Source organism: Hippocampus comes, unplaced genomic scaffold (genome assembly GCF_001891065.2).
Source record: "Hippocampus comes isolate QL1 unplaced genomic scaffold, H_comes_QL1_v1.1 scaffold68, whole genome shotgun sequence".
NCBI lineage: Eukaryota > Metazoa > Chordata > Actinopteri > Syngnathiformes > Syngnathidae > Hippocampus > Hippocampus comes.
This window is the reverse complement of record NW_017805625.1, coordinates 2,453,145-2,480,462: the sequence shown is the minus strand read 5'-3', so window position 1 is coordinate 2,480,462 and position 27,318 is coordinate 2,453,145. Positions and strand designations below refer to the sequence as shown.

Sequence of the window (27,318 nt, the reverse complement as noted above, 5' to 3'; positions counted from 1 at the left end):
CACCGCACCCCCCCTCCCAAACTCCCCTCCCCCTGCTGTTCTGAAGAATTCTCATCAGAGCCTCGCCTTTGAAATGTACCAGAACCACCACATCAAACAAAGCCATTCTGCACACAAACACACCCACGCGTGCACACATTCAAACACACACGGTGCTTGCCAATCAAGGCACACACATCACAGTATTTGTCCCAGAGCCACTTTTTTTTTTTTTTTTTCCTCCGGTGACCTTGGTGCTGAAATCCCTTTCAAAGCACACCTTCATGGACACGATCGCCATATTAACCCATCCTCCCGATACCGCTCCCTTCTCAACAGAGGGCCAACGTTACAGATGAGCTTTAACACCCTGAAGAGTTGTGTTATTTCTCACAATGCATCCCCCCAGCCACTTATTATATTCCGCCCGGGTTCTGTGGTTCTGTGGGCAATCGCCTTCCATCTGTTCCAAATGATCCTCAGCGGAGCTGTACTACGGTGGGACATGTGGCAAAAAAAAAACAAAAACAAACTTTAGTTCTCTGAAGTTTTTGGCTACCCAGGGAAATTACTTGTCCCAGGACACTGTGAACAGGTTGCTAAATATAGAAATATCATGTCGTCTGGAGAGCAACCAAAATGTTCCAGAAAAATATCTTGGAGTTCAAATCCCCATCAGGTGTGACATCATGCAAGATGTCATCCTGTGAGCGCGTTTTGCTTTTGGGTTTTGCATTTGTTGTGACGCCACACACTGATGGGTCACATGTCAACAGAAATGGAACCTAACGCCACATAGGAAAAGTTCTGGCTGTGCAGTAAATTATTAGCAATGCAATTCATACAATATCAAATTTTAATTCCACTTATCAAGTGCCACTAGGTGACAGTATTGCTCCGCAACCCCCCCTGTTCTCTCTCCAGTCATATAATGAATATAAAAAGTCAAGACACCCGTGTTCCAACACCAGGCTTTTGTGATATTAAAAAAAAAAAATGGTACCAAGATAAATAATTTCAAAGCGTTTTACACTCGTAATCTGACCAAGTGTACGACTGAATTGGGAAAAAAAAAATCTTTTCAAGAGGGCGGAGTCAAAATAAACGGCTGAAATAATAACTGTGTGGGTGTGACTGCGTTCAGAATGAACCGATCACATTCAAAGTCATGCTAAAACCATTTAACCCTTTCAGGGACTGCGGTTACTACAGTAGACATCTGATCATGGGATCAGGTTACAGCGTGCATGAAAGGTTTAAAATGTCTCTGACTAACCCTAAACTGAGTTCAGGTATTCTCATAGTTTTTTTTTCCCCTAACATGTTTTTATTTGCTTTTTAGGAGAAGCCTGGAGGTTTTATGCTATCAATGACTGCTAATCTGAACTGTTCATAATTCCCTCTGTTTTATCTACTGCACAACTCCAGGAAACGATAGGTGCCACCGCTGCACTTAAGTGGCGTTCTTTTGGTGTTGTGGTAGCGTCAAACATCGCTTTTCGAACGACGGCCCAAAAGTTCAGCCTTGGTTTCATCTGACTATTTTTCCACGTGTTTCCGTGTTTGTTGTGGTCCGTTGAAGCGAAGGCTAAACACTTTAGCTAAACTTCCAAAAAGGTATGTTTTGCACAATTTATCACCAAAAGAACACCATACCTACACTGACGCACGTTGGTGGCAGCGTCATGCTTTCATGCTGTTTTTCTTCAGTTGAAACGAGGGCCAAAGTAAGGTGAACGGAGTTACGAACAGATCACAACAGCAGTCAGTGTTGGCTCGAAACCTTAAGGCTTCTGCGATCAAGCAATGTTTTTTTTTTTTCAAATAACAGGAAAAGCCCACTAGAACAGTTGAAGTTTCTGCGGATATAAGCAGAGGTGCGTTAAATGATGCCAGATGCGTGCTGACTCCTATTTGACACCAATTTGATCGGTTAATTCCAAACAGAGCTAAATTCCAGTTACAAGACGACGAGCACGCATGTGCCGCCGCATTATCTCAAATGTTTAAGTTGTATTTCCCCTCTCGAAAAGAAAAAAAGAATTTGAATTGAGTTGTTTCAGTTATATAAAATGTTTTTAAAATGAGTCACTTTGGTGTATTTTTGCGTAATATTGCAAATACCTGGCAGTTTGAACAGGGGTGTGTAAAATGTTCATTATTTATGTCGGGGGGTCTTCAAAGGGTAAGTGGGTTGGAGTTTATTTTAGTTTCATTTTGTTGCATTATACGGGGCTCGCTTTACTTTCCCTTTACATTCTATCCTATGGGAAATTAGTTTTGACAATCTGGAAGTCAACGAGCATCACAGAACAGCTTGCGTTTGACTTTATATACTGCATAACATAGAGTACATTAATAATGTAACAGCGTTACTTTATTTTAGTCAAACACGCGCATGAAAAGCAGTCAAAAAAGGGACGACACGAGACTGCAAAAAAGAGGGCCTAATGGCGTATTAAGTCCCATGCTTGCCAGAAAGCGTTGACCAAAGTGAAAGACTGCTCTCGCAGCTGATCAAATGCTTTGATTTATACCAAAATCACACAGAAGTGAAGTCTGCGACTAATGAATATTTTACCTCATAAAACTGCCATCTCCATATTTAACACAGAAACAAGCCAATGCCCTTGTGAGAAGGCTGTCAGTTAATTATGAAATTCTCCTCAGTGAAGAGAGATGCTCCAAATGCAACTCTTAACGCTTCCCCCCCTCTGATATTAGGATGCGTCAGGGGAAATTTTTATACCCCCCCCCCCCACACACACACTCTCTCTCTCTTTTCAGGATAAAATTAATGTGACATAGAGAAAGAAAGGCTCATTGCGCAGCAGCGAGAGGGATGGGAGGGAGGGCATGAGGGCAGAGAGAAGAAAGGCGGGGGGAGGAGGGGAACGCTGCACGGGATGAGTTAGGGTGTAAGGGGAAGGAAGGATGCAGGGGAGAGAGAAAGGGGGGGGGATGAGGGGATGAGGTGGGGGGGACGGAGAGCTGGGCGTGCATGCTAATTTTATCATTCTGCTGATAAACTTTTCCTCGGGTAATCCTCCAACTGGGACTACAGAACTGATAGAAGACAGCGAGAGCAAGCCTCAACTCCTATCGAACATCCAAACATCCGTCCATTTTCTAGAGCGCTTCTCTTCATTAGCTGACTTTGGGGTGGGAGGCGGGATACACCCCCGGACTGGTCGCCTGTCAATCTCAGTGCATAATGGATAAACACAAACTCACAATCACACTTAAATTAAGGACAGTTTCGAGCAGTGATGCTCAACTTGTGGCCCACGGGCTGCGTGTGGCCCGTGTTCACACTTTGAGTGGCCCCTTGATTAATTTTTCAACACACACACACACACACACACACACACACACACACACACACACACACACACACACACACACACGCACATGCCAATGCATTTAAATTGGCATCAATTACAAGCAGATTTTTGCCGACCAATGCACACACTGAAATAAAAAGTGTTGAATTTACTTTACTTAGTAGTTGGACACAATAAAATGGATCCAAATACATTTTTGAGTACACTACATCCACACAGGCAACCCCTATTTTTTTTTTCATACAATGAATATTAAATCAACCTTGTTCTATTGTGCGTATGTCAGCAGCATGCGTAGGTGTGAGTGCGTGTGTGCCATCAATAAGCACGCCATGTCTGACTGCTTGTCCTTACATCTATTCACCTTCCTCCAGTCTGTTCAGCTGATAATGCTCATAAACCCACACACGTCCAGCATCATCTCTAATCAATAACCAGTCGGAATGATCACTGCGTACATAGGCAGTCCCTCCATAGAGGGACTCGTCACACACATTCCCAACTTCAAGCATGCAGCGACCCAAGACTACTCAGTGTGCCTCAGTGCTGACTTTAAGCAGGCCCGTTGAGGATTACAGATACATAATGCCATGTGTACAGATTAGGTTTGACAATAAACTACTAATAGCTGAAATGAGCCTTGCCTTTACTGTGACTTTCGATGGTGCAGTTTAATGTGTGTGTGTGTGTGTGTGTGTGTGTGTGTGTGTGTGTGTGTGTGTGTGTGTGTGTGTGTGTGTGTGTGTGTGTGTGTGTGTCCGCTAATACTGTACTGGCATGCATGAATAAACATTAAGTGTTACAGTGCTGAATTATCATGACGTCTCAGCAGTGAAACATGGAGATAGAGTGTATTTTTGGCGTGTGTGTGTGTGTGTGTGTGTGTGTGTGTGTGAGATCTGTTACAGAGCAAGACCTCAGTTCCTGCATCACATCATTCTGCCAGAAAGCTTTTATACTCGCTCCCAGACTTACCCTGCGCTATAGACAAATGTGAGCACGGCACTTAAATGAACACACACACACACACACACACACACACACACACACACACACACACACACACACACACACACACACGCAAACACACACACGCACACGTGTGGCATTTGTTTGTGTGCCTCTTACTGTTGGCGTCAGTGTCATCACTCTTGGGAGGGGTGTGTCCCGTGTAACCAACTGCAATCCTGACCATTCGCTCTGGATTTCTAATCTTCTTCAGTCCTGCAGAAAGAGAAAAAGACAAAAGACATATTTGGGAGAAGCTCTTGGCATTTGTTCTTTCTCAAACCATTCTTCCTCCTCTTAAGCCCACAAATCCAACTCCAACTGATATGAATGTGGGCTGATCCATTTTCTGAGCATCAATTGTATCCTCTGATCGATTGGCCACAGTCGAAACGCTATCTGTGTTTGCGCGCGCGTGTGCGTGCGTGTGCGCGTGTGACTAACTTGTACCCTGCTTTAGTTTCTCCTCACCCTCATCATTTCTGTTTCCCTGACCACTGTTGCTATGAGACAAACTAGTCCAACCAGTGCACAGGGAGAGGGTCTTCCAAGCTATACGGTGGATGCTGTTCGCATGCCCACTCGTGAGCTCTGCGGATCGGCGCCACACACATCCGCTACGGGATGGGTAGAGTTGGACGGCCGTCTCCTGCCCTCGCTGCCGTGATTCATTCGCCGTTCATTCAGCTGGGCCGGGTCTCGTGAATTGTAACATCCTCCCTATATGTAACATTGAGGGGCAGTGGACAAAAGGTTTCCTCGTGCAGTGTGTGTGCGAGTGTGTGTGTGTGGCTACAATATGGGCAGGGGGATGGTTTTATATTTATGTGGTACACTGCCTGCTGAACTGCCCATGGGCCTTCTGCTTCATCTTTCAGTTCAAGTATTTTCACGCAATGGGACTCTCAACCCACGACCTTCCCCCTGCCTCTGGCTACTCGCTGCACGCTCGCTTGCACGTGTGTGTTTGTGTATGTGAAGGAGGCTTTCAGTGCTCTGTGTCACAAAATGGGTCTAACCAATATATGACACTGCATGTGTGTTGCTAAAAATTGCCCCCCTTGGAGAAATACCTGCCAGTATCGCTCCCTAGTGGAGAGCCTCTGTCATTTATGAGCCCTGCCAATTAATAGTTGAAAAATATAACCGAGTCAACACTTACGTGTGATATGAATGTCATTTCGCCATGTAATCTGCGGCGGAACTGTGTTTGTCATGCGTAACATGTTTGTTGGCTTTCAACGAAAGCAATCATTGAACACATTGACAAGGGTGGTGGCGGTGGGGCGGGTGGCTGGGGGGTGTATATAAACAAATCAAATGAAACACACTGAATAAACCATAAATTAATGAATCCACGAGACGAGATAGCGATAACGTTGCCGCCTCTTAAATAATGCATGAACGAATGCATAACAGTCTGGATTAAATGGTGGCTGTGAGTGATAATGACCTCAAGAGTTCAATAGGGGGAGTAAAATATGAAGAAAAAAACAAAAAACAGTACTGCTTAAAACTGACACAAATACTACACTACGCACACACCCTTTCTCTTGCCTCCACCTAAATGCAACCAGATAGTCATGTGAAGCAAGCAGAACCACACATGGCAATAAACATAAACACACACACACACACACACACACACACACACACACACACACACACACACACACACAACATAGAACACTGAAAGCTCTTGAGTGTTGTGCGTCAGGAAATTTGAAATGCAGCGGTCTATTACACTTTAAGGAGAGTCACATAAACACACGCACGCGCGCGCACGCACGCGCGCGCAGCATCTGAATTCCTTCAGCGTGAACCACTCTCATCCTCTCCTCATCCTTTTCCGTTGTTAAAACGCTTCGAAAGCACTCGGCTCGACTGCATCCCAGCACCGCCGACAGCACACAGTAACTCTGTGTCGGTTATTTATGCTGTCGCTGCTTCAGCACCAAGCCAGCCTGCCTCTGTATTTTCGGCTCGGACAGCAAGAAAGGGGAAAGCCCGGCTCTTATCTCTTCCCTCGTCGGTACCCCTGCGTCCGGTCGTCTCCTCGTCTCAAGGCCAAATATAGCGACACGGCGCCACCTTAAATTAAAACCGATATTTCTGTCTTACCTTCCGGCTTGTTTTCGGCAGCCATTTCCCCTCCGCCGCGCGCCTCATCCCTCCTCCTCCTCCTCCTCTTCCTCCTCCTCCTCTTCGACTCGACCTAGTGTTGGTGGTAGGAGCGGGGTGGGGGGCTGGGGGGGCGCACGCGCGTGCACACTCGGAGAGGACAGCTCAAGGAGGGGGCGGGGCCGAGAAGCTGACTCGGCAGCGGTGGGCGGGCGAGCCTGCCACGTCCGGTTGGGCGATTGGCTCAAACGCCAGTGATTGACAGAGGGGATCCGCGATGGAGGCGCTTCCCGCAAGGTCCGCCCACTGACGTTCACGCGCGCCCCTCTCTTCCCCTGCCGCCCCTATCACGTCACTTCATCACGTCTGTATTCTAGGACAACCTTGACAGCCTCCTCATCCTCCTCGAGCGATGCTTCATCGTTTTGTCTCTCGCACACAAGCTGCTGTCGCGTTCTCGCGGTTTCCAAGTGAACTGAAACAGGGTGCGGGGGAGACACGAGTGAGCAGAGTTTGCAGATGCGCGTGGGCAGGCAGCCTCTGTCATTGGTGCTGAAAGGACAGCTCCGCACGCGCCTGCAGAGGCCGCGCGCATGCGCAATAGAGCATCCGTCAGATGGAAACGTGATGAAAAGTAGCAATAATTTGGTACAAAGTTTCGAAAGACCACACGACCTTCATTGGCTATGTACAGATTGGATTTTTTTTTAAGTATTGCTTTTTTAAATTTCAAACTTTATGTATGGAAATATATTTACAAAAGCAAATCATTAAAATTTGTATTAATCTCACAAGCAAATATTTAGCTATGAATAAATACAATGGTTTATTTTACATAAGCAAAGTAGTATGGCGGGAGGACTTCATTTCATTAGCTCTGCTTCTTTCCTTTAATTTTTGACTTGTACATGGTTTTTTGGGTGTTTTTAAATTATCCCCGGCCCCCTGTGTGATTGCTGGAATAAAAATACCTTCTTTTTCTTTGCCTTTTTAATATGCATATGTTGAATTGAGGCAAATGGACCGCAATTGTTCTTGTATTCAACAAACAAATCCTTTCTGACCCAGATGACTGAGAATTTATGCAGACCTTAGTTGAAAAACAGAAACTTGTGCAAAAAATAAAAGAGCAGAAGTACTGATTCATCTCCTGCACATAAATAAAAGCACAAAAGTTCACACCTGCTGCCAGTCTGTGCCCTTGTCTTGAGTTTGAAATAGACAATACTCACTCAATTTCATGCTCAGAAGTTTCCATGCACTTTAACCTTGGAAAACAAGAAGACGTGGATCTATGATTATACTCACCGGTGCGTAGTTCAAGCAGTAAGAGTATGACACTTACATTAGCACTATTATAACATATGAATGTACAGAAATGAATTTGTGCTAGTAAAACATTCATGAATTGCTAAATTACACCCCATATTCATATGTATTTCGTCTTTTTGAAAGTATAATAATGGTGTCACATAAAATTAGTCATGTCAGAGATCCGAAGAAAATTACCTTCTCTTTAATCTTGTTGAATTTGTGCGTTTTTTAGGGATTCGGTGCTCCAATAAAAATGGCCCTAAAGCATTACATGAAAAAAAAACGCATTCCATAATTCTTTACTCAATGTGACACTGAAAAATTGAGCAAAACGGTCCTTCTTAAAAATGGACAACCCAAAGGCATTTAGCAACAATGTTAATACACTGCGTCTATATGGTAATTACTAATTGGATGATAGTCCTGAGAAAAACTGATCAGTGCATTGTTTAAGTTTACATTTTTGCACATGTTGGAAATGGGTGGATGGATGGCAACATTTACGAATGTATTTTTTCAGATTTTTAGAAATAGCATACATCTGAATTGCAAAACCACTAGCTGTGGTGGATCAACCAATATTCATTTAATTACAACAAAATTACTTTCCATTAAATTGCTGTAACTCCCTGCTCTACACTTCCACCATGTGGCAGTAATGCATCTGACTTGAAATTCACATTAAGTCAAGACAAAAAGACATTTCTTAGCATGCTTACCTGCATTTGTAAATAGTACTAGCTAATTCAGTGTTAGTTGTTTGATGTTTTCCTCCGTCTCTAATATATGTAGCATTTTCATTAGCGCGTGTGCGTGTGTGTGTGTGTGTGTGTGTGTGTGTGCGCGCGTGTGTGTGTGTGCGCGCGCGTGTGTGTTTAATTTAAAACTGTTGCACACCGAGCGACACAACCAAAACCGATTGTCACGCTGTGTGTGGGGTTCGGCAAATAGTTTTCATGGATGACTGTAGGCCACTGCTTTTGGTGCAATTCAAATTTTAAAACATCGGCGAACATTAAATTCATATTCAAAAAATGTTCCATGAATTACAGTAATCCTCATAATTAATGAATCATGTCTCCTTGGTGTTTGCGCACTCATCCCCTGGTTTAATGTGGTAAGCGTGTGAAAAGTCTGGACGGGAGAATGCGTGCTGATAAAAAGTGCACAAGCGCAGGTACGTACAAAAGGACTGATATAGCCCAAAGAGAGTAAATGAAAGGGGACCTCTGTTATCTCCATGTGTTTATTTAATCTTCAACTTTGAAAAATGTGAACTCGTTAACGACAATGAGGTAGAAATGAGTTTGAAGGCAGGAGTGTGTCCTCACATTACCTGCAGAGGGCGCCAAAAACCACCTGCTTTCTTTTTTTTTGGGCCAATGAGCTTTTAGTTCACTTGAGTTGTGGGCGGGATTTACAGCGAACTCGAACATGGCTGCGTCCTTAGACGATGATGTTGACTTCAATAATCAGGATTACTACTCGCTACTCAACGTGAGGAAGGAGGTACGGATGTTGAATATGAATATGCCGACCTTGAGCTTTCGAAGGTCCGTCAGTGCGACGGTTGTGCTTAGGTTGCTTCACTAGGAAGTGTTCGGTGCGTCATCCAGCTAGCGAGGAGGAAGGAGGTTGAGACCGGGTGATGCTGCACAGACACCAATGAACCATATTTTATTTTGCACGTCTCAGTAAATATGAGCATGGAAAGCCGTCTGGGCATTTATTTGATATCCAGTATAAACCCTATGAACCAGTTGTAAGACAATCGAACAAACAGAACTTAGAACGACTGTGCGTGTTTTACGATACAGTAGTAACCATTTTCTCCTACTGCTTTTGCCATACTAGTCGGGTAAGTACTGTACATGTTACGAGTGAGGAGAAACTGCACATATTGACAACTGCATGCTACTTGTGCATTATATTGTTCCACTTGTTGACACCTAGTTCTTAAATCGTAGTAGGGTATTGCATAGTTTTGCCTCATTGATCTAGTTGGTGCAGAATGGTGATCCATGTTTTTGGAATGTGGGTGGAAGATGGAGTATCTGGAGAGAAGAAAGGATGAGAAAACATTTCCATCTGATCACAGGCTACTCTGGAGGAGCTGAAAGCATCGTACAGGAGGCTATGCATGCTCTACCATCCTGACAAACATCGCGACCCTGAGCTGAAAATACAAGCTGAACAGCTTTTCAATCAGGTGCACCAAGCCTTTGAAGGTAAGGATACGAGATGAACTATTTTGCTATGATCTATCGAGCAACATAGTTCATACAAGAACAATGACAAAAATCAAACATTTAAAAATGTTTTTCTGTATTTTACAAGTACTAACACAGATGCGAACGGGGGAGGTGGGGTCACAACACACAACAGGACAGGGTTGGAGTAAACACTTCTAAATCCCACTGCCTTATCGCAATGTGAATAAATACCGGTGAAATTAGTGAAGAAAAAAATAATTATGTCAAAGTTCTCTAGCACATGAATGAATAAAGTGGACACAAATTAACTGGATGGATGATGGCTATGACAAGGAAACAATTTAGCTGCACTAATCAAGAGGCAGTGGCAGCTAGACCTTACAAGGGACTAGGCCTGAAAACCACAACAATACTCACAACCCAGTCAGCCCCGTGTACCGACAACGAACAGAACAGCACACCACCCCCTCCCCCTAACTGAAAACAACTGATTCCAGTGGTGCTTAATCTTGGCAGGTGGCGGCACACCTGCAAGTAGTTGTTAATTGGGTCACTCTTCCCTGCACTGATTGATCGGCAAAGAATTGGTCGGCCACCAATCAGCAAAGAGCAGGGGAGAGCTACCGCACATATGCAAAGATGAACCCAAACACCGGAAAATAAAAACAATAAATGGCCACAAAATATTGTGGACCGTGACCCTGTACATCACATCAAGTTGTTTCCCTTTGTTTCCACAGTGCTAAGTGATCCTCACGCTCGATCGATCTATGACCTCTTTGGGAAAAAAGGATTGGAAGTAGAGGGCTGGGAAGTAGGTTTTCTGTTTCCTAAAGTGTTTTTTTTTTTGGTTTGATGTCACTATCCTCAATATGGTAATATGCTTGTCTAGGTGGTAGAACGAAAAAGAACACCAGCAGAAATTCGGGAAGAGTATGAACGTTTACAACGAGAAAGAGAAGAGAGGAAGCTTCAGCAAAGAACGAACCCCAAGGTTGTATATGAGCCCTGTGATTGACTGTTGACCAAACCAGGGTGTGCCCCACCTCTCACACAAAGTCAGCTGAATGGATAAATATCAGTGACAGTCAAGCCTCACGTCAATTTCTCAGTTCTGTTTTTTTTTTTTACAGAAAAAATACATAAATTGATGAATTACTGAAAAAAAAATAATAGAAGAAAGTTTGAAAGCACATTGCACATAGGCTGAGGTTCATTGTAGATACAGAATGTAATTCAAATGGTGTGTCGGCCAGTTAATTGGTTAGCAGATTTTTTTTTTTAACTGCCTAATATCGGAATCGGCCGAAAAAAAAATCCATATCGGTCGGGTATTTTTCTTATGTGGATTATTTGCATTTGATCTTGACTTGCACTGCATTCTGTCATGCATTCCTTCAACTAAATCATGATTCATTCATCAATAGGGCACCATCAGTGTGGGTGTGGATGCGACTGACCTCTTTGATCGTTACGATGAAGACTTTGAGGAGACGCCAGGTGGAGGTTTCCCTCACCTTGAGATCAACAAGATGCATATCTCCCAGTCCATCGAGGTAAAAAAAATAAATAAAAATAATCACTGAAGTATGCTAATATTACTTGGCAGCCTGTTACATTTTGGACTCTATAAAGCAGACTTTTTCTGTTTTATCAGCTTTGTTGTTATTCTTTAGGCCCCTTTGACAAACTCTGACACAGCGGTGCTCTCTGGCTCGCTCTCGACACACAATGGTAACGGTGGGGGCAACATTAACATGACTGTTCGGAGGGTTACATCTGCTCAAGGCTGGGGAGAGGTGAGGCTCCAACATCGACGAGTGATCGCCAATAACTATGATGCATTATTAGCGTGAGAGATCATCAGATGTGCCGAAAAAGTCATTTCATTGGTCCGAAAATTGTTTACCACAGGTAATGTGTCTTTGTTCATCTGCATATGCCAGCAACATATAGAAACAAGCAGAACAATGGAATGCTCTTCCCACTAGATGGCAGAATGTGAAACGACTCTGTTTGTCCACCTCTTGTCAAGTCAACATAGTCACTGTGTATACATACAGTACATTGGTAGTTTTGATAGATGTGGTTGTGCGCCCCCTGACATTTTTTTCATTCTTTTGTTTTATATTCCACGCTGTAATCCCTGTTTAAATTATAAATATCTATCTACATAGATCGATAGACTATTGGAGTATATCTAGCTAGCTAGCTAACTCGTTTAAAAAAAAAAAAAATGAGCGGAAAATGAAATGGGGGGCGGGGCACTGGAATTGGATAATATGCTTGAGCACTGTTGATGGTCGTGAATCGTGAAATTGCAAAACTCTTTTGCCGGCACCATCTTGTTTGGGCGGAATCTGGCGTCATGGTTTTTTCTGATCATTTTGAGGATTCAACAAGCTGCGAGCATCATTTCTGCTTGCTGTCCGAATTAATTTTGACTCTCTCTAAATCCACGCAGGTGGAATTTGAGAAAAAATACATAAATTGATGAATTACTGAAAAAAAAATAATAGAAGAAAGTTTGAAAGCACATTGCACATAGGCTGAGGTTCATTGTAGATACAGAATGTAATTCAAATGGTGTGTCGGCCAGTTAATTGGTTAGCAGATTTTTTTTTTTAACTGCCTAATATCGGAATCGGCCGAAAAAAAAATCCATATCGGTCGGGTATTTTTCTTATGTGGATTATTTGCATTTGATCTTGACTTGCACTGCATTCTGTCATGCATTCCTTCAACTAAATCATGATTCATTCATCAATAGGGCACCATCAGTGTGGGTGTGGATGCGACTGACCTCTTTGATCGTTACGATGAAGACTTTGAGGAGACGCCAGGTGGAGGTTTTCCTCACCTTGAGATCAACAAGATGCATATCTCCCAGTCCATCGAGGTAAAAAAAATAAATAAAAATAATCACTGAAGTATGCTAATATTACTTGGCAGCCTGTTACATTTTGGACTCTATAAAGCAGACTTTTTCTGTTTTATCAGCTTTGTTGTTATTCTTTAGGCCCCTTTGACAAACTCTGACACAGCGGTGCTCTCTGGCTCGCTCTCGACACACAATGGTAACGGTGGGGGCAACATTAACATGACTGTTCGGAGGGTTACATCTGCTCAAGGCTGGGGAGAGGTGAGGCTCCAACATCGACGAGTGATCGCCAATAACTATGATGCATTATTAGCGTGAGAGATCATCAGATGTGCCGAAAAAGTCATTTCATTGGTCCGAAAATTGTTTACCACAGGTAATGTGTCTTTGTTCATCTGCATATGCCAGCAACATATAGAAACAAGCAGAACAATGGAATGCTCTTCCCACTAGATGGCAGAATGTGAAACGACTCTGTTTGTCCACCTCTTGTCAAGTCAACATAGTCACTGTGTATACATACAGTACATTGGTAGTTTTGATAGATGTGGTTGTGCGCCCCCTGACATTTTTTTCATTCTTTTGTTTTATATTCCACGCTGTAATCCCTGTTTAAATTATAAATATCTATCTACGTAATATACTCCTATAATCTATCTATTGAGCTATCTAGCTAGCTAGCTAACTCGTTTAAAAAAAAAAAAAGAGCGGAAAATGAAATGGGGGGCGGGGCACTGAAATTGGATAATATGCTTTAGCACTGTCGATGGTTGTGAATCACGAAATTGCAAAACTCTTTTGCCGGCACCATCTTGTGTGGGCGGAACCTGGCGTCAAAGTTTTTTATGATCATTTTGAGGATTCAGCAAGCTGCGAGCATCATTTCTGCTTGCTGTCCGAATTAATTTTGACTCTCTCTAAATCCACGCAGGTGGAATTTGGAGCAGGAGACATATTGGGACCTCTCATTGGTTTGAAGGTGTTTCGTAACATCACGCAGCGATGGTATGGCCCAAGAGTTTAACCCACGCATTTCATGTAGCACATGGACTTTTGTTGTTCTGCTCTATCTGCTCGATGCCATTCCTCTGCTCAGTTTCTTGACAGCGCAGTGCGGCTTGCAGTTTTCCCCCCGAGGCTTACGCCCCAGCTGCTCTTTGATGACAGCACGCCACCTGGACCAAAACACGATGGGTTATCTGCAGTGGCGCTGGGGGCCCACCAGTGCCATGACCACAAGTGTGGTGCGGGACACGAAGAGTAGTCACTTCACTCTGGCTGTACAGGTAATCCGAACATTTACGTGTCCCTTGTAACATGACACATTTGGAAACTACTCTCACTTAAGGTGCACTTGCACAATAACTGAGATACAATACAAGTGTTGAATTAAAATTCCAGCATATACGGACGCTCTGGTTCCAAAGTCCTCTTACAGATGAGCTACTGTTACCCACAATAAACGTCACATACAATTCCGGAACAATTTCAAAATGCATTATAGAGCGTGACAGAAAACACAAGCGCGCCTCTAAAAGAGAACAAATGTTGGACAGAGCTAAGCCTCAATGTACTAATGCATCTTGATGAATAAGAACATTGTAGAAAAGTTCATTTATTTCAGTCATTCAATTCAAACAGTGAAACGCATACACAGATTCATTAAACACAGGAAAAAACTCTTAGAAGGCAAATTCCTTCCTTGTTTCTGTCTGAGAAAATTATTTTCATGTCTTTTGCCATAATATTGTATTTTCTTGTTATGGTGAAATGTTGGATTTCTATATAGTCAATAAAATTAAATCATGAAATAGTTCATTCTACGTGTTGTGAATTACTCCCAAGAAGTAATATATGAGTATCACTTTTTGACTTGAACTACTGAAATTAAGCGTTCCCCCCTTATTCAAATTTATTGAGATGCACTTGTGTATTTAACAGCTACAGGATAGTTGATCGTTCATCATTACGGAGACTAGAGAGGAACTGGAGACTAGAGAGGAACTGCGCTGGAGAGGTGTTGATATTATTACATCGTAAAATTGGAGAGCTCTTTAAAAATGTGGATCCAGACTGAGGATTATTACCCACCACCTTTTTTTCGGGGGGGGGTTCCTTTTTTAAAGCATTTGTGGTGCAGCTAATGATGTGGTCCGGGCATGTTGTTTGTGCTCTAACTGCAATATTTAAATGGCCTCTCTAGCTGGGTGTTCCCCACTCCTACCTAATGATGAGCTACCAGTACAAGTTCCAAGATGAGGACCAGACCAAAGTCAAAGGTTCTGTCAAGTAAGTCTGTCATCCACATAAGTGCGTCACATGAGTGCTCGTCGGAATGGGCATGCGATCTAGAGGTTGACTAGAAAGATACCCGTTGATTGTGTGGAATTGATTGTTGATGAAAAGAATCGAAAGAAGCACGAGATCCACGTTGGCCTCCGCTGTGGCACAACTCCTCCAGGCAATTATTATTATATGACAGTTGCATAGAAAGTCAAGTGCAGAACATTACCTTCATGTCTATTTTTCATGTATGTATTTTTCTTTAGTTGTAAAGAAATTTTATTTAAAAAAAAAAAAGGTGTTCGAAAAAAAAATACTCTTGTGATCTAATTTCTTACATGACCATCCGACTGTTTAATTTAACAGCTGAACTTGACTGATCAAAAATCGGGATTGTTGAATATTTTAACAACACTCACACTCCACGTCAGTATCAAAAGCAGATTAAATAATGACCCTTATTTCATGATCAAACATCATTTTATTCAAAGGAGGAATCGGGTCTCTCACTGCACCACAGTTTGCGCATGTGATTGGCGATCAAATATTAGATCTCCTGTAAATTTTAATTGTGTCTAACTATGTTTGATTCTGCACGTTCTTGTACATTCTCCTCAAATTTGTGGACGAGAGCGGTTGCACTGTGAAAAAAGAAGCACTATATACTGCAGCGTAATCTTGACTAGGGCGATAAAAATATATACATTTTTTTTGCAGTGTCAATTTGCATTTGATTAATGGTTCACCCCTACCACTGTACAGTATTGATGGAAAGGAAACAGCCCGCGTCTTTGAGTCATTGCACGTTCTGCCCAAGTTGCTGTCGTCAGTAGCGGCCTCTTGGTCTCTATTGACGTCTGTGTCTTCCCTTCTCCAGGACAGGCTGGTTCGGAACAGTGCTGGAATACGGAGCAGAGAGAAAGATCAGTCGCCACAGTGTCCTGTCAGCCACTGTCAGCGTCGGCGTCCCTCAGGGAGTCACACTGAAGATCAAGTACTCAACGACCCGGCATTTGATGGATCCTTTTTTTTTTCCGTGGACCTTTTCTGCGATGATCTAATGGGTGTTTTCTCGCAGGTTGGCACGTGCCAGTCAGACGTACTTGTTTCCAGTTCACCTGACAGACCAGCTGCTGCCCAGCGCTGTCTTCTATGCCACGGCGGGGCCGCTGCTGGTCTACATGGCCGTCCACAAACTGGTCATCATCCCTTACACGCGAGCGCAGAAAGAAGAGTCAGTATGGATTTCATTAGTTTTCGGTTGAGTGTCGTTGTCCCATTAGCACCAAGCAGGGCGATTTTACTTCAATTTCTTCAATGCATTTATTTTGCTTGTCCGTTAACAGAAGTTGCATGCCAAATTCGTCCCTGCTATGCCGTGTAACAGATTACAAAAAAAAAAATACAAAAGATTTAATTAATGATAATAGGAGAAAAAAAATTGTCATTGCTAGACCTTGTAAAAATCATATCTTTGCATCTCTTTTCCAACTACGCTCTGCACATTAATGCACAGTCACTCTTTATTCCACCATTGGACACACGAAAGAAGAATAGAATGAGAGCCACAAGAAAGAAAGATAAAAGGCCAGCTGTCCTCTATTGTTGTCCTCTGTTTACCCTCCCGTGTTGTGAATTCATTGGCTGCTTACACTGAGTGCCACTATCCACGTAGCTCACATCTCTTCCACCCTCCCCACAATGCAAAAACAGGCCAAATTAGAGTTTACCATTGCGAGCTGAACCTCCTCGGCTATTCAGTTTTTTTTTTTTTTTTTTTTTTTTTTTTGCATCAGAGCAGCAGCTGCCAGATAGTGGATGAACACATTTCGTTTCCAATCCGCCTTCAATATCAAAAATTAAGTGCAAATAGTGATGCAAAAGCTTGAGTCTAGTGCTTCTTACAAGACTGACAGCATGACACTCGGATTGCACATCATTGCAGGAGAGCGACTCCACCGTCATGCCAATTTACTTTTTCACTCAACTAACAGTGGTGTGATGCCAGCCCGACTTGGGGATTCAGAGAATATTCAGTTTTTCCGCGACAGAGCTGTGACAGCAGTCGCCGCATTTTAAATCAGCTGCCCTGCCACTCCGCTTGCTCTATTTTTCGCAGCCTCGATTTGGCATTGTTATTGCCTCATTTGCTGACATACTGTGACGGGGTTGGCTCGGTAAAAGTAGCGAGCCTCCACGGTCAGTCCTAGTCAGTCATACATGTTCCTGTGCTTCCCAGAGAGCTGGAGCTGCAGAGGAAGAGCTCAGCCACAGACATTGCCAAGAAGAAGCAGGAGGCCGAGTCTGCTGTGAGTCTTGCAAACATGCACTTGTTTCCCTTTTCACGTGGAATCATTGATCATCGCTACCGGGAACAAAAGGTCGGCCTCCTCTTTTCTTCAGGTTCTGCTGATGCAGGAATCTGTGAGGAGAATCATCGAGGCCGAAGAATCCAAGATGGGTAAAATGCCGCGTGTGAAAATGACCATTTTTAGTTTGTAGACAAGTTCAAAACTTAATAGGACTCCCGAGGTGTAAATCAGACACATTTGTCACGGTGGCTGTCAGCAGCATTATATATACTGTAGCTCCAGGACTCAAAACTTCAATCATCCCGCGCTGTGAAGCCAATCTGCATGCTGCAGCCTCTACAGAGGTTAAATGTGTAAATTTGCGTCTGAGCGCTTTGCCATAAATCAAAACTGTGACCTCAGTGTGCTAATTAATTTCCTGTCACATTTATGTCGAGGTTCCACATGGTTATTTGAGGAGACACTCGCTGAATGCCTTTGCCCTTCAGATGCACTTGACGATGAATACATCCAGAGACCCGAAAGCAAATGAAACTTTCAACTGTTGCTAACCGCAGGCCTGATCATCCTGAATGCCTGGTATGGAAAGTTTGTGTCCGAAACAAGCCAGAAGCAGGAGAAATCCAAAGTCATTGACGTCACCGTGCCGCTGCAGTGTCTAGTCAAGGACTCCAAACTCATCCTCACTGAGACTTCCAAGGTGTGCGTTTGCGCACGCACGCGCGTTTGGTAATTGCACATCAGCCTTTGCGATAACGCATGCAATGTAAATGAATCGCTTCCCTTGCCGCAGGCAGGCTTGCCAGGCTTCTACGACCCCTGCGTGGGAGAGGAGAAGGGCCTGAAATTGCTCTACCAGTTCCGAGGAGTCATGCACCAGGTCATTTCCGCAGACACCGAGCCGCTCCGGATACCCAAGCAATGTGAGAAGGCTGCAGCTTCCAAGCACGTCAAATTCTTCTGCCATCCATCCATCTTGAAATAATTATCATTTCGTCTCAATTCATGCACAAATCCACTTACTCGGTGTGAAATGTGGGCTTGTTTAATTGAACATAAAAGATATTATTCTGTTGCATGAATGGCACCAGGTTGACGAACAGATTTATTGTCGGCCATCTAGTGGAAGAGCATTGCATTGTTCTGCCTGTTGCTATTGGTGTACATCACGAGCATAAACAGGTGAACAAAGATGATTTAGACCAATGATGGGCAATTCATATGCTGGAGGATGCCATAATTTTTCATCAATGCTATTGGGGAGGGGGGCACGTAGGCCCACACACTTCCTAACCAGATGTATTATAAAAATGCTCTTTTTAATATGGATAAACTCAGTGGATGTTGTAAAGATCCACTCTCTTGAAATAACAACAAAGGGTTGCAGAGGGCTTTGTTTGCATAAGAATGACCATTCAAGGATGGCACAAATCTGCTGAACAAGAAACCAACATTGAGTGCAAGAACTGGTTTTGTAAATGTTTTCACAAAAATCAACTCACTCAAAATTTTAGTATTATGGAAGTCTTATGTTTGTCCTGCATATCATTGTAAATCCGGAAAAAAAAAAAAAAAATTAGGCCTACTCATGTAGCATAGGGCAGTATAAGATCTGCTGTAAGCATAATTTAGCCATGGCTGACATCTAGTGGTGACATTATTCAATGCTCTTTCACTCGAGGACAGGAGGTAGAATTAAACCCCCCTCTTGCCATGCATACAACAGACTAATAGTTTTGTGTTCAGTTCTAATTTGCAAGTAAACGATGAGATCATCCGAAATACACTTTATATGCCGTCTTTGTTCGGTGGCGTGCTCTGGGAATTTTCAAATGTCAAATATGTGCCTTGGTTCAAGAAAGGTTGTGAAATGCTGGTCGAGTGAAAGGGCGTGATAAGAACACTTTTGTGTCACACTGACATGACATTGTATCCGACTTCAGGATTCCAAGTCATAACACAGACGGAATGTGCCACTTGGTGGCTTTGCTGTCATTTGAATGCATAGACTCACACTGAAACCAGTCTTTTTTTTTTTTGTCTCATCAGCTCACAGGATTGAAAGTGAATCTTCTTAGGAGCCATGGAGCACCGGAGGGCAACGAAGGAACAAATACACTTTTTGACAACAGGTCCGGCCTTTGGTCCTCCTCTGTGATGGTATTAGTGAATCTTTTTTTTTTTTTTTTCTTTTTATCAAGTCCCTCCAATCCTTCTTTTCCTACGAAGCTGCGGCGTTCAAGCGTCCACTGGGAATTTGCAGCGCACGTTTGCCTGACACTTGACAGGGCAGCTCGCATATCATCTGCCCACCGAAGAAGGACAGAGTAGCACTCAACAGAAGGGCCCATCATGGTGCCATCAATGATCGGTCAAAGCTTCACCAGAGTGTCAAGTACGCAGCCACTTAAGGAAAAGCCCGCTTTTACCTCATTGTGGACTTGGACTGATCCTTTGTCCTTCAGAAGATTTATTATGTATTACATAGTATGATGTCCTTGTTATATAAACTGGATCAAGTCATAGGGTGGCTTGTACTGAACGTTACTTTTTTGTTAAGGTCACGACATGTTTTTGGTTTGTCTGCTGTGCGGTCGGGTGTCGCTGCGTGCAAATGTGTGAAAAATAAGAGTGTGAAGGAAAGGGAAGTGACAGGGAGGGCAGGAGGGTGCCGCTCTCTCCATTTTGGGAAATGGTCATGCGATTTTATTCGGATTCCGTGTTCGGCGTTGGTGGTTTAGTTGTAGCAATAATTACATTTCGGCTGCTACTGAGACATAAACTCTGATGCAAATGTGTGATGTTTACTTTCATTTAAAATTGTACTCTTGAATTGAAGACTGACGGTTTGTTATTCTGTACAGATGGAACCATCTCCTCTGGAACAGAATAGTACTTTGTTTTAAATGACGAACAGTTAGCTAAGTCAGGACATAACGTTTGGGTCCTATCTTTCACATGGTATTTTCTCTTGTTTTTCCCTCTTGTTGCTACTTTCAGTTGCGCTTCGCATGTTACGTGTTTTTTTTTTAACTGGTCTTTTAGAACTTGCACTTATATTACTTTTAGAACTGCCCTTTAGTTCTGAGCTATTCTATCAAATGTCATTCTTTCAAACAATTGATCACGATAATAAGGATTATAATTGCCATTATAATCAAGACTGTAATAGAAAATACTGCATATTTTTGCACTGAAATGACTGAATGCTGCAAATAATTCCAGTTCTAGGTGGAAGTACTTAAATACTGATTTGCCTTCTTGTTACTCTTAAATTCTGTTCGTTGTCCAGTATTTGTCCAATTTCTTGTTTTAAAATGTGTTGCGATTGGTAAGGCACACATGCACAATCAAAAGAGATCTAATACAAGAGCTGCGACATATATTCCACCTCTTCAAAGATAGTAAGGCTGTGTTTTTGAATGACATTGTCAGTGGTAGAATTACAAAGTATTATGTATAATATTTACAAGAGCTCGACCAAGGGAAGGAACACTTCTTTCAGCAGTTTATACATCGCATATTATTACAATATTAAATTAAAGACAAGTCAATTAAAATGACATTTTCTTGCGGTGACGGTTTTGGAGTTAGGCGTGTGCAAGTGCACTAATCTTGTGACCGGGTTGAGTTATTTTGACAGGTGTTCGTCTCATGCCCGCTGCAGCGACACTCTCAGGCCAGTATAAGAACAGCACCCTAATTGTTACATTCCAAGCCACGTCCAAAATGTCCCTATGTAGTCTACAATATGTGTACCGTCTGCTCACTTCAATGAAAATACTACAATAAATATAATTCTGAAGTGCTGAAAACTTGGTTTTGAGCAAATCATCAGAATTTTATGGACTACTGCCACTGCTGGTTATATGTCATTACCATTTAATTTGGGGCTTAATATGAGATATGTCGGGAAACCTTACTTTTGCAGGATCATGAGCAACGAAAACAAGACCATTGATAAAATGGTAACTCTTTATTTACAATACTTTACATTCGTTTCATAGAAACAGTTTTCACCACACAGTATACATGACACATTCTCAATAAGGGGAGTGGACAACTCAACCCATCAGAATAAACCAACTTCTATCACACGCAGACCATTGTTAATAGTACTTTTACATCTAACTGATCTTTTTAAAAAAGAGGGCTCTCAATGAAATAACAGTGCTTGTCATTTCGCAAACATCCCAACCGGGCTGATTTTTGGCAGCGCAGCAACAGAAGACACCCGTTTGCCAACCAGACACACACGTTCTCCGGTCAAAGTCTGTGACTGTGCTGTGAAACCCCATCCTAGAATACAAACTGCGTCTCCGAGTCTTGCCTTTCATGTCACTCTACACTGGAGTATGGCTTTTCTTTAACTGATGAAAAAACAGGTCCATGGCACAAATGTTCACAACACTTCATCCGGATGACAGCAAGTTTAAAGGGGAAAAGTGGGGCAAAAAAAAAACAAAACAAAAAACCTAAAAAAAAGCTTTTTCCCAGTAAATGTGCTGAGGGTGAAGGTATGTGAATACTGCTGTTAAAACTGGGAAGTGATGGGACACCAAAGCTGATTACATTTGCAGATGCCCATCTTACGATAAAAGACCAGAAACCAGATATTTTCATAGCAGCGCATGGCATTGTCCTCCCCGCGTCCTCTCCTCCCTCAAACGCATCAACTCTTGAGAGAATGTCAACACTATTCCAGTCAACTAACCATCACATTTCCTGCTGGAGCTTTGAACGGAACGGCCTTCAGTCCCTTCCATAAATATATTTAACAAAGGAAGCTTAAAGAATGAAACAGCTGAACTGATAGTGAAGGTGAAAATACTGATGAACAATGACAATGCTTGACCGATAGAAAAGAAAGAACGGAACCATCTCCCTATTCGTCGATACGCGCAGCATCCGGCATTGGAAGACAGCTTGAGAAGAGGAGAAAGAGAGAAGGAACCACCTCTCTCTGGGCTTCTATTTGTCCACAATGGACTTAAATAAAAGCACGGATGAAGCAGATGCAGTCTAGATCTTTGTTCTATTGGATTATCATCTTAATACTATAGCACCATCTGAAACAATTACGGCAAGGCTTTACTTGTTTTCTCCTTGAAAACGACCATTTCATACCAACAGGAGGCCGCTTGGGGAGGAAAAGAAATCAAGTCCAGTTACATCTGACCATATCTGTTTGCCAAAAGGGTCAAAAGGTCTGTTTTAAAGTGAGAAAAAGTGCAAACAAGTCTTTCCGACACATCCCTGCATGCACCAGAGAGGGTGGCAGTTTGTTGGAGGGACTCGACATGGCAGCTTCCAGTGTTCGCAAGACACGACAGTCCCAACTGTAGCCGTTGGCTGCTATGCTCTAGTCATCTACGGACACATATTCTACATATTCAGCTTTTGGGTGAAATTTTGAGGTAAGCCTACAATGGACCGTAACATGGACAGGTGAACTTCGTATCACGTCTAACCTTTGGAATGCTCGTCCAACTGTTAACATGGTCGAGTACGTTTTGCATCACTTGCTGTTCCTCAACAAGGATCGCAAGGGCAACATTCTGTGATGGCACGCTGGCATTCAAAACTACACAGAAGGTCAAATAAAGGTCGCCTGTCACGGTTCGCGTGTATTTTCGGGAGATCCTGAAATTTCACCCAAAAGCCAGATACTCCTCACTGTTTGTGAGTCGAGTATCCTTTCAGTGATTGCATTACGCAGAGAGTCTGTAGGGAAGCACAAGTACACATCTGTAGAGCTAAAATGACTCCGGCTGGGGTATAGGGACTTGCTCAAGTTCCGCAAGTGTTCTTGGAAAATCCTCAGAGGGATCAGAAGTGGCATTTAGGTCAATCTAGCAGGTGTTTACGCGGACCGATGCGAGGGCGGTGGGAGCGACGGGCGTCGGCTCCGGCGGCAGGTCCGTCGTTTTCTCGGCAGCTCTGGCACACGTACGTTTCGGGCACGTGGCTCTTGCGGATCTTGGCGCACGACAGGTGGATCCAGGTGTGGCATTTGTTGCACTCGATCATGGCGCGGCCGGCGAATGGCTTCATGCAGAAACATGTCACCAGGTCCCATGAGTCGTCGTCTGAGGCCACATGGGGGGAGGAAATGTGGTGACATGCTTAAGCTGCCTAAACATTGCCATTCACATTCAGATTAAATGTCCTGCTTTTTCCCTATCAAAGTGCTTACCTGAATCCACCATGATATCTTCATCCTCCCCCGACCCATCTTCGTCTCGGAACACCACCTGCTTGCCCTGACGGAACACCGTTCTGCTTCCAGAAAGGCCCTCCACTTTCTGTACTTTGACCACGCCTTCTTCCAGATCCCGTCCGTCCCACTGGCTCCGTTCTTGCTGTTGCTCCTCTTTGCACTGGGACGGGTTGGTGACGTGCTGAGGATGGAGCGGAATGCTGATGTCGTCTTCCGGCTCCTCTTTTATGGGCAAGTCGCCGAAGGGGAACGGAGGCGGTAGTCCCGGGTCGGGCGAGTTAGCTTGGCCATGTTCCTCAGTGGCCTGAAGCTCCCTCTCCTTTCTCCTTTTTTTCTTCTTCAGCTTCTCGGCTTTCCTGCGATCCTCCGGATGCAGGCTGGTGAACGTGTGCTGTGCAAAGGAAGAACATTTCGGTCAAATTCAGAGGTTATTTATAACTTGGTTTCGTAGATCGCGGGTTTGGGAACCAAAAGTTTGTGGATCATATATGCGCCAGCAGGAAATTGTAAAAAACTAAAAAAGCCTGAAAGCATAAAAGCTCATAATATATACAGGGGTATATAATATATGTGAATAGACGGGGGTGGGTGAATGGATTGGACGGACGACACTCTGCAAGCAAAAAGGTTCCTCACTCCTGGCTTAGACTACAAACTCAACTCACATCTTTCTTGATGTGACTGGACAATGTGGCCCCGAGTTGTGGATGGTTTCTGTTCCTTTCCAGGGGGACCATGAAGGGATGTTGGGGACAAGATGGCGACGGCCCCGGGGTCCATCCGTCGCTATCAACTGTGCTTCCGGTGCTGTTGGGAGGACTGGAAGTACTTCGCAGTGAAGAGTTCTGTAAACGATAAAAAAAAAATTCCGCTTTTTTTTTTGTTGTTTTTTTTTTTTGGGACCGTGGCAAACCGAGTCGGTACAGTATGTAGGAATACAGGATTTTGTTCCATGACTATGCTTGTAACTCAAATTTAGTAAGATATCAAATCAATTTTCCTGAATGAATTGAACGGTAATACCTTTAAATATATTCTGGCCATGTTGTTGTGTGCATGTCTGTCACGATGTGCTTTGAACTACTTAAACCACAAAAGAAAATTTATCTTGACTGATAAAACCCAGTACGTAATTGCCCAGCCCTACCCTGTATATTGTTTTGGACTGAATTTGACCAAAGATATTAGTTTGAGCCTTACTTACCTCTTGGGGATATGGGATGTAACCGGCATAGGCCAAAACAAACGTACAAAACTGGTTAAAATCTTCCACTGTCCTTTTCCTCTTCCTGTAGGGTGGACTGAAGCCCTGGAACACAGAGAAATGTAGGTTAGGTCCAGTGGTGAGAAGTAGTTGCAGGCAGTGTGGTTGCCTCGTTGTTTCACATATCACCCTATTGCATGGGTATTTTTTTTTTCCGGATACTGTACTTAGTCATACGAGTGTGTGCCTCATCCATGGCCTTAGCCTTAATTAAGACAATGATTTCATACTGTTAACTACTCCTATGATTTGTGGAAAATGTGTAGCGTCTTGTGGCATCCTAAACAGTACAAGCTTTGCAAAGTCATAGTTTCATCAGAAAAAAAAACATACAATAAGATGTATTTTTTTCGGCTATCGTTCGCTAATTTGACTATTTGACTGAGTTTTTATTGGCAAAGCTAAAGGAAGATTTGGTAACACAATTGCTGTTTAAACACCGGCTAGTATGATTTGAGCGGTACATACAAGTAATGAGACCACAAACTTTATACTCCCCTTCCAGAATTATTGGCATCCCCCGGGAAATATATGTTCTTTAGCTCCGAGTAAATTCATTTTTTCCAGAATAACTACCGGTAATAAAATAAAGAGGAAAATTCAGCCTTGAATTGAAGTGCATTTATTCACGGGAGAAAAAAAAACAAAACACATTAAGAAATACTGGTAATTATTTCACACCAAATTCATGTGTGTTCCACAAATTTTGTTAATACTTTTTGCAAACAAAACAGCACAAAACAAGATGGGAGAATACATCCAACGACCTAGGTACTCTACTTTGCACGATCCTCTTTAGCTTACTCCACAAGTATTCAATGGGGTTGAGATCTGGATAATGAGATGGGCATGGGATGAGCTTGATTCTGTGTCTCGTGAACCATGTCTCATTTTTTTAGTATGAGAGTATGCTACTGCAATACAAATGTAATTGATTTTAAGTTGTTTTTTTTTTTTACACATCTTAACCAGGAGCGGCCATGCATTCTGTACTTTTTACTTTACTTTTGCCATTTTTCTCCTCAACGAAGGCAGAGTGTGAGGACTTTTGCCAGCACTGATTAGCTTCGAGCCACTACTTCTGCGGTTAACCGATGGGTTGACACAGTCTCTTAATGCTCCTTGGCGTGAGTGTGCCACTATCGCACGAATGAGCAACAGTCATCCGAAACGATAGATAACGTGACGACAACGCACTTTGGTTGAAAATAAATGTACCGTAGGGGAAAATCGGTTGTATTTGCCTTTTAAGTGTCTTGTGGGCAATCCTACCAACCCCCACTATTAGACGTAACTGTCAGAGACAACAAATGTGGGCTAGCAATGGACAGTCAGCAGTAACAGACGACTGTGAGGCTAGCCACGGCTAGTAACGGTGGAGAGTGAACCATAACAAAGCAACGTCGGGGGCTTTATTTATTTACTTTCCTTCCCAAAAGTAAGGCTGTCGAAATGATTAGCGATGGTTTGTTTCCGAGCGGACTTTGCAGTCGGGTCTCGCTAACATTGCGTTGACTTAGCACACGTTAGCATGTTAGCAATGGTGATGATGATGAAGATGATGATGATGGAATGTTTTCCAATCGATTGCACGTTAACAATCCCTCCAAAGTATGTTCAGGAGTAAATCGAGGAGACCATTCTTGCACGTATAAGAGGACACTTAAAAGTGTGTGAGTCGACGGACGGTGAGAGCGAATGCAAAAATCACCGTGAGCAAGTTGATCACATTCATGTTACAACAATTTGTCAAGAGCATTACAAGCTAACAGTGCGGTGACAAGCGGCCAGCAAGTTGACATTCGCTGGCGTCGTTAGCAATGAAGCAAAAACAACTCCACAGCCCAAACGACGAGTTATTGCAATCAACTTTCACTTACCTCCGACTGGAAAGCAGGAGACGTCGACGGCTTTATGTCGCCCATCTTTCTCTGAGTCTTGTTAATACTATCTTGACAGGCGACGCGCTTGTGTCGTTTAAAAACGCCGAAGCTAACGTAACGTACGTTACCTGGAAAACTCGAAGCCTAAGTGAATGCACGATTGGCACCCGGGCGAGCTAAACGTTTAAAACCGTGCTCTCGGTGAGCACAGGGCTGTATGCCCATGGAAGCGTCCCGTAATGTCTTCTCCTTATCAGTTCGATGTGAAGGGGGGAGCGGTTCAGTTCGCCTGGCGGCTGTCACCAGCAACAGCCTGCCCACTGCCTACTCTTCTTTTGCTTGAGTGAATCCGTGGTGGCTGCTAAACGGGGTGACTCACGGGCGCCCCCTAGGCACTCTTTCATTCAAGATAGACGTGACAGGGAGAGAAATGTGTTTCTTTTTATGCAGTCAAAAAATGATTTTAAGTCACACACATTATTTTCAAACCAAAGAA

At 43.2% G+C, this 27,318-nt stretch overlaps 3 protein-coding genes across 3 annotated transcripts in view; 1 reads left to right on the top strand and 2 right to left on the bottom strand.

Moving 5' to 3' along the window:
- The window catches only part of LOC109522161 (calmodulin-binding transcription activator 1-like), a 58,760-nt gene extending 52,227 nt beyond the window's left edge, over positions 1 to 6,533 (bottom strand). Inside the window, 2 exon segments of the mRNA XM_019880472.1 lie at positions 4,452 to 4,547; positions 6,453 to 6,533. Coding sequence (XP_019736031.1) covers positions 4,452 to 4,547; positions 6,453 to 6,477 — 121 coding nt within the window. The 5' untranslated portion in view covers positions 6,478 to 6,533.
- Positions 6,534 to 9,178: 2,645 nt separating this feature from the next.
- On the top strand, positions 9,179 to 21,256 carry dnajc11b (DnaJ (Hsp40) homolog, subfamily C, member 11b). Its single transcript, XM_019881098.1, has 16 exons — positions 9,179 to 9,275; positions 9,865 to 9,994; positions 10,720 to 10,793; positions 10,872 to 10,973; positions 11,407 to 11,535; positions 11,656 to 11,778; positions 13,792 to 13,865; positions 13,957 to 14,146; positions 15,064 to 15,149; positions 16,021 to 16,137; positions 16,222 to 16,377; positions 17,383 to 17,452; positions 17,547 to 17,604; positions 18,013 to 18,155; positions 18,249 to 18,378; positions 19,505 to 21,256. The coding sequence occupies exons 1-16, from the start codon at positions 9,201 to 9,203 to the stop codon at positions 19,531 to 19,533; spliced, it is 1,686 nt and encodes a 561-aa protein (XP_019736657.1). The 5' UTR covers positions 9,179 to 9,200; the 3' UTR covers positions 19,534 to 21,256.
- Positions 21,257 to 21,416: 160 nt separating this feature from the next.
- Positions 21,417 to 27,189, bottom strand: phf13 (PHD finger protein 13). The gene is made up of 5 exons (XM_019881097.1): positions 26,820 to 27,189; positions 24,880 to 24,984; positions 24,341 to 24,520; positions 23,652 to 24,066; positions 21,417 to 23,544 (listed from the first exon to the last, which is right to left on the bottom strand). The coding sequence occupies exons 1-5, from the start codon at positions 26,862 to 26,864 to the stop codon at positions 23,303 to 23,305; spliced, it is 987 nt and encodes a 328-aa protein (XP_019736656.1). The 5' UTR covers positions 26,865 to 27,189; the 3' UTR covers positions 21,417 to 23,302.
- Between the last annotated feature and the right edge of the window lie 129 nt (positions 27,190 to 27,318).

Coding starts and splice junctions, on each gene's coding strand:
- phf13 (XM_019881097.1), bottom strand. CDS start 26,864: ATGGGCGACATAAAGCCGTCGACGTCTCCTGCTTTCCAGTCGGAG. Junction 24,067..24,340: donor CCAGTCACATCAAGAAAGAT/GTGAGTTGAGTT, acceptor TCCTTTGCACAG/CACACGTTCACCAGCCTGCA. Junction 23,545..23,651: donor AGATATCATGGTGGATTCAG/GTAAGCACTTTG, acceptor ATGTGGCCTCAG/ACGACGACTCATGGGACCTG.
- dnajc11b (XM_019881098.1), top strand. CDS start 9,201: ATGGCTGCGTCCTTAGACGATGATGTTGACTTCAATAATCAGGATTAC. Junction 16,378..17,382: donor ACGCGAGCGCAGAAAGAAGA/GTCAGTATGGAT, acceptor TGTGCTTCCCAG/AGAGCTGGAGCTGCAGAGGA. Junction 18,156..18,248: donor TCCTCACTGAGACTTCCAAG/GTGTGCGTTTGC, acceptor CCCTTGCCGCAG/GCAGGCTTGCCAGGCTTCTA.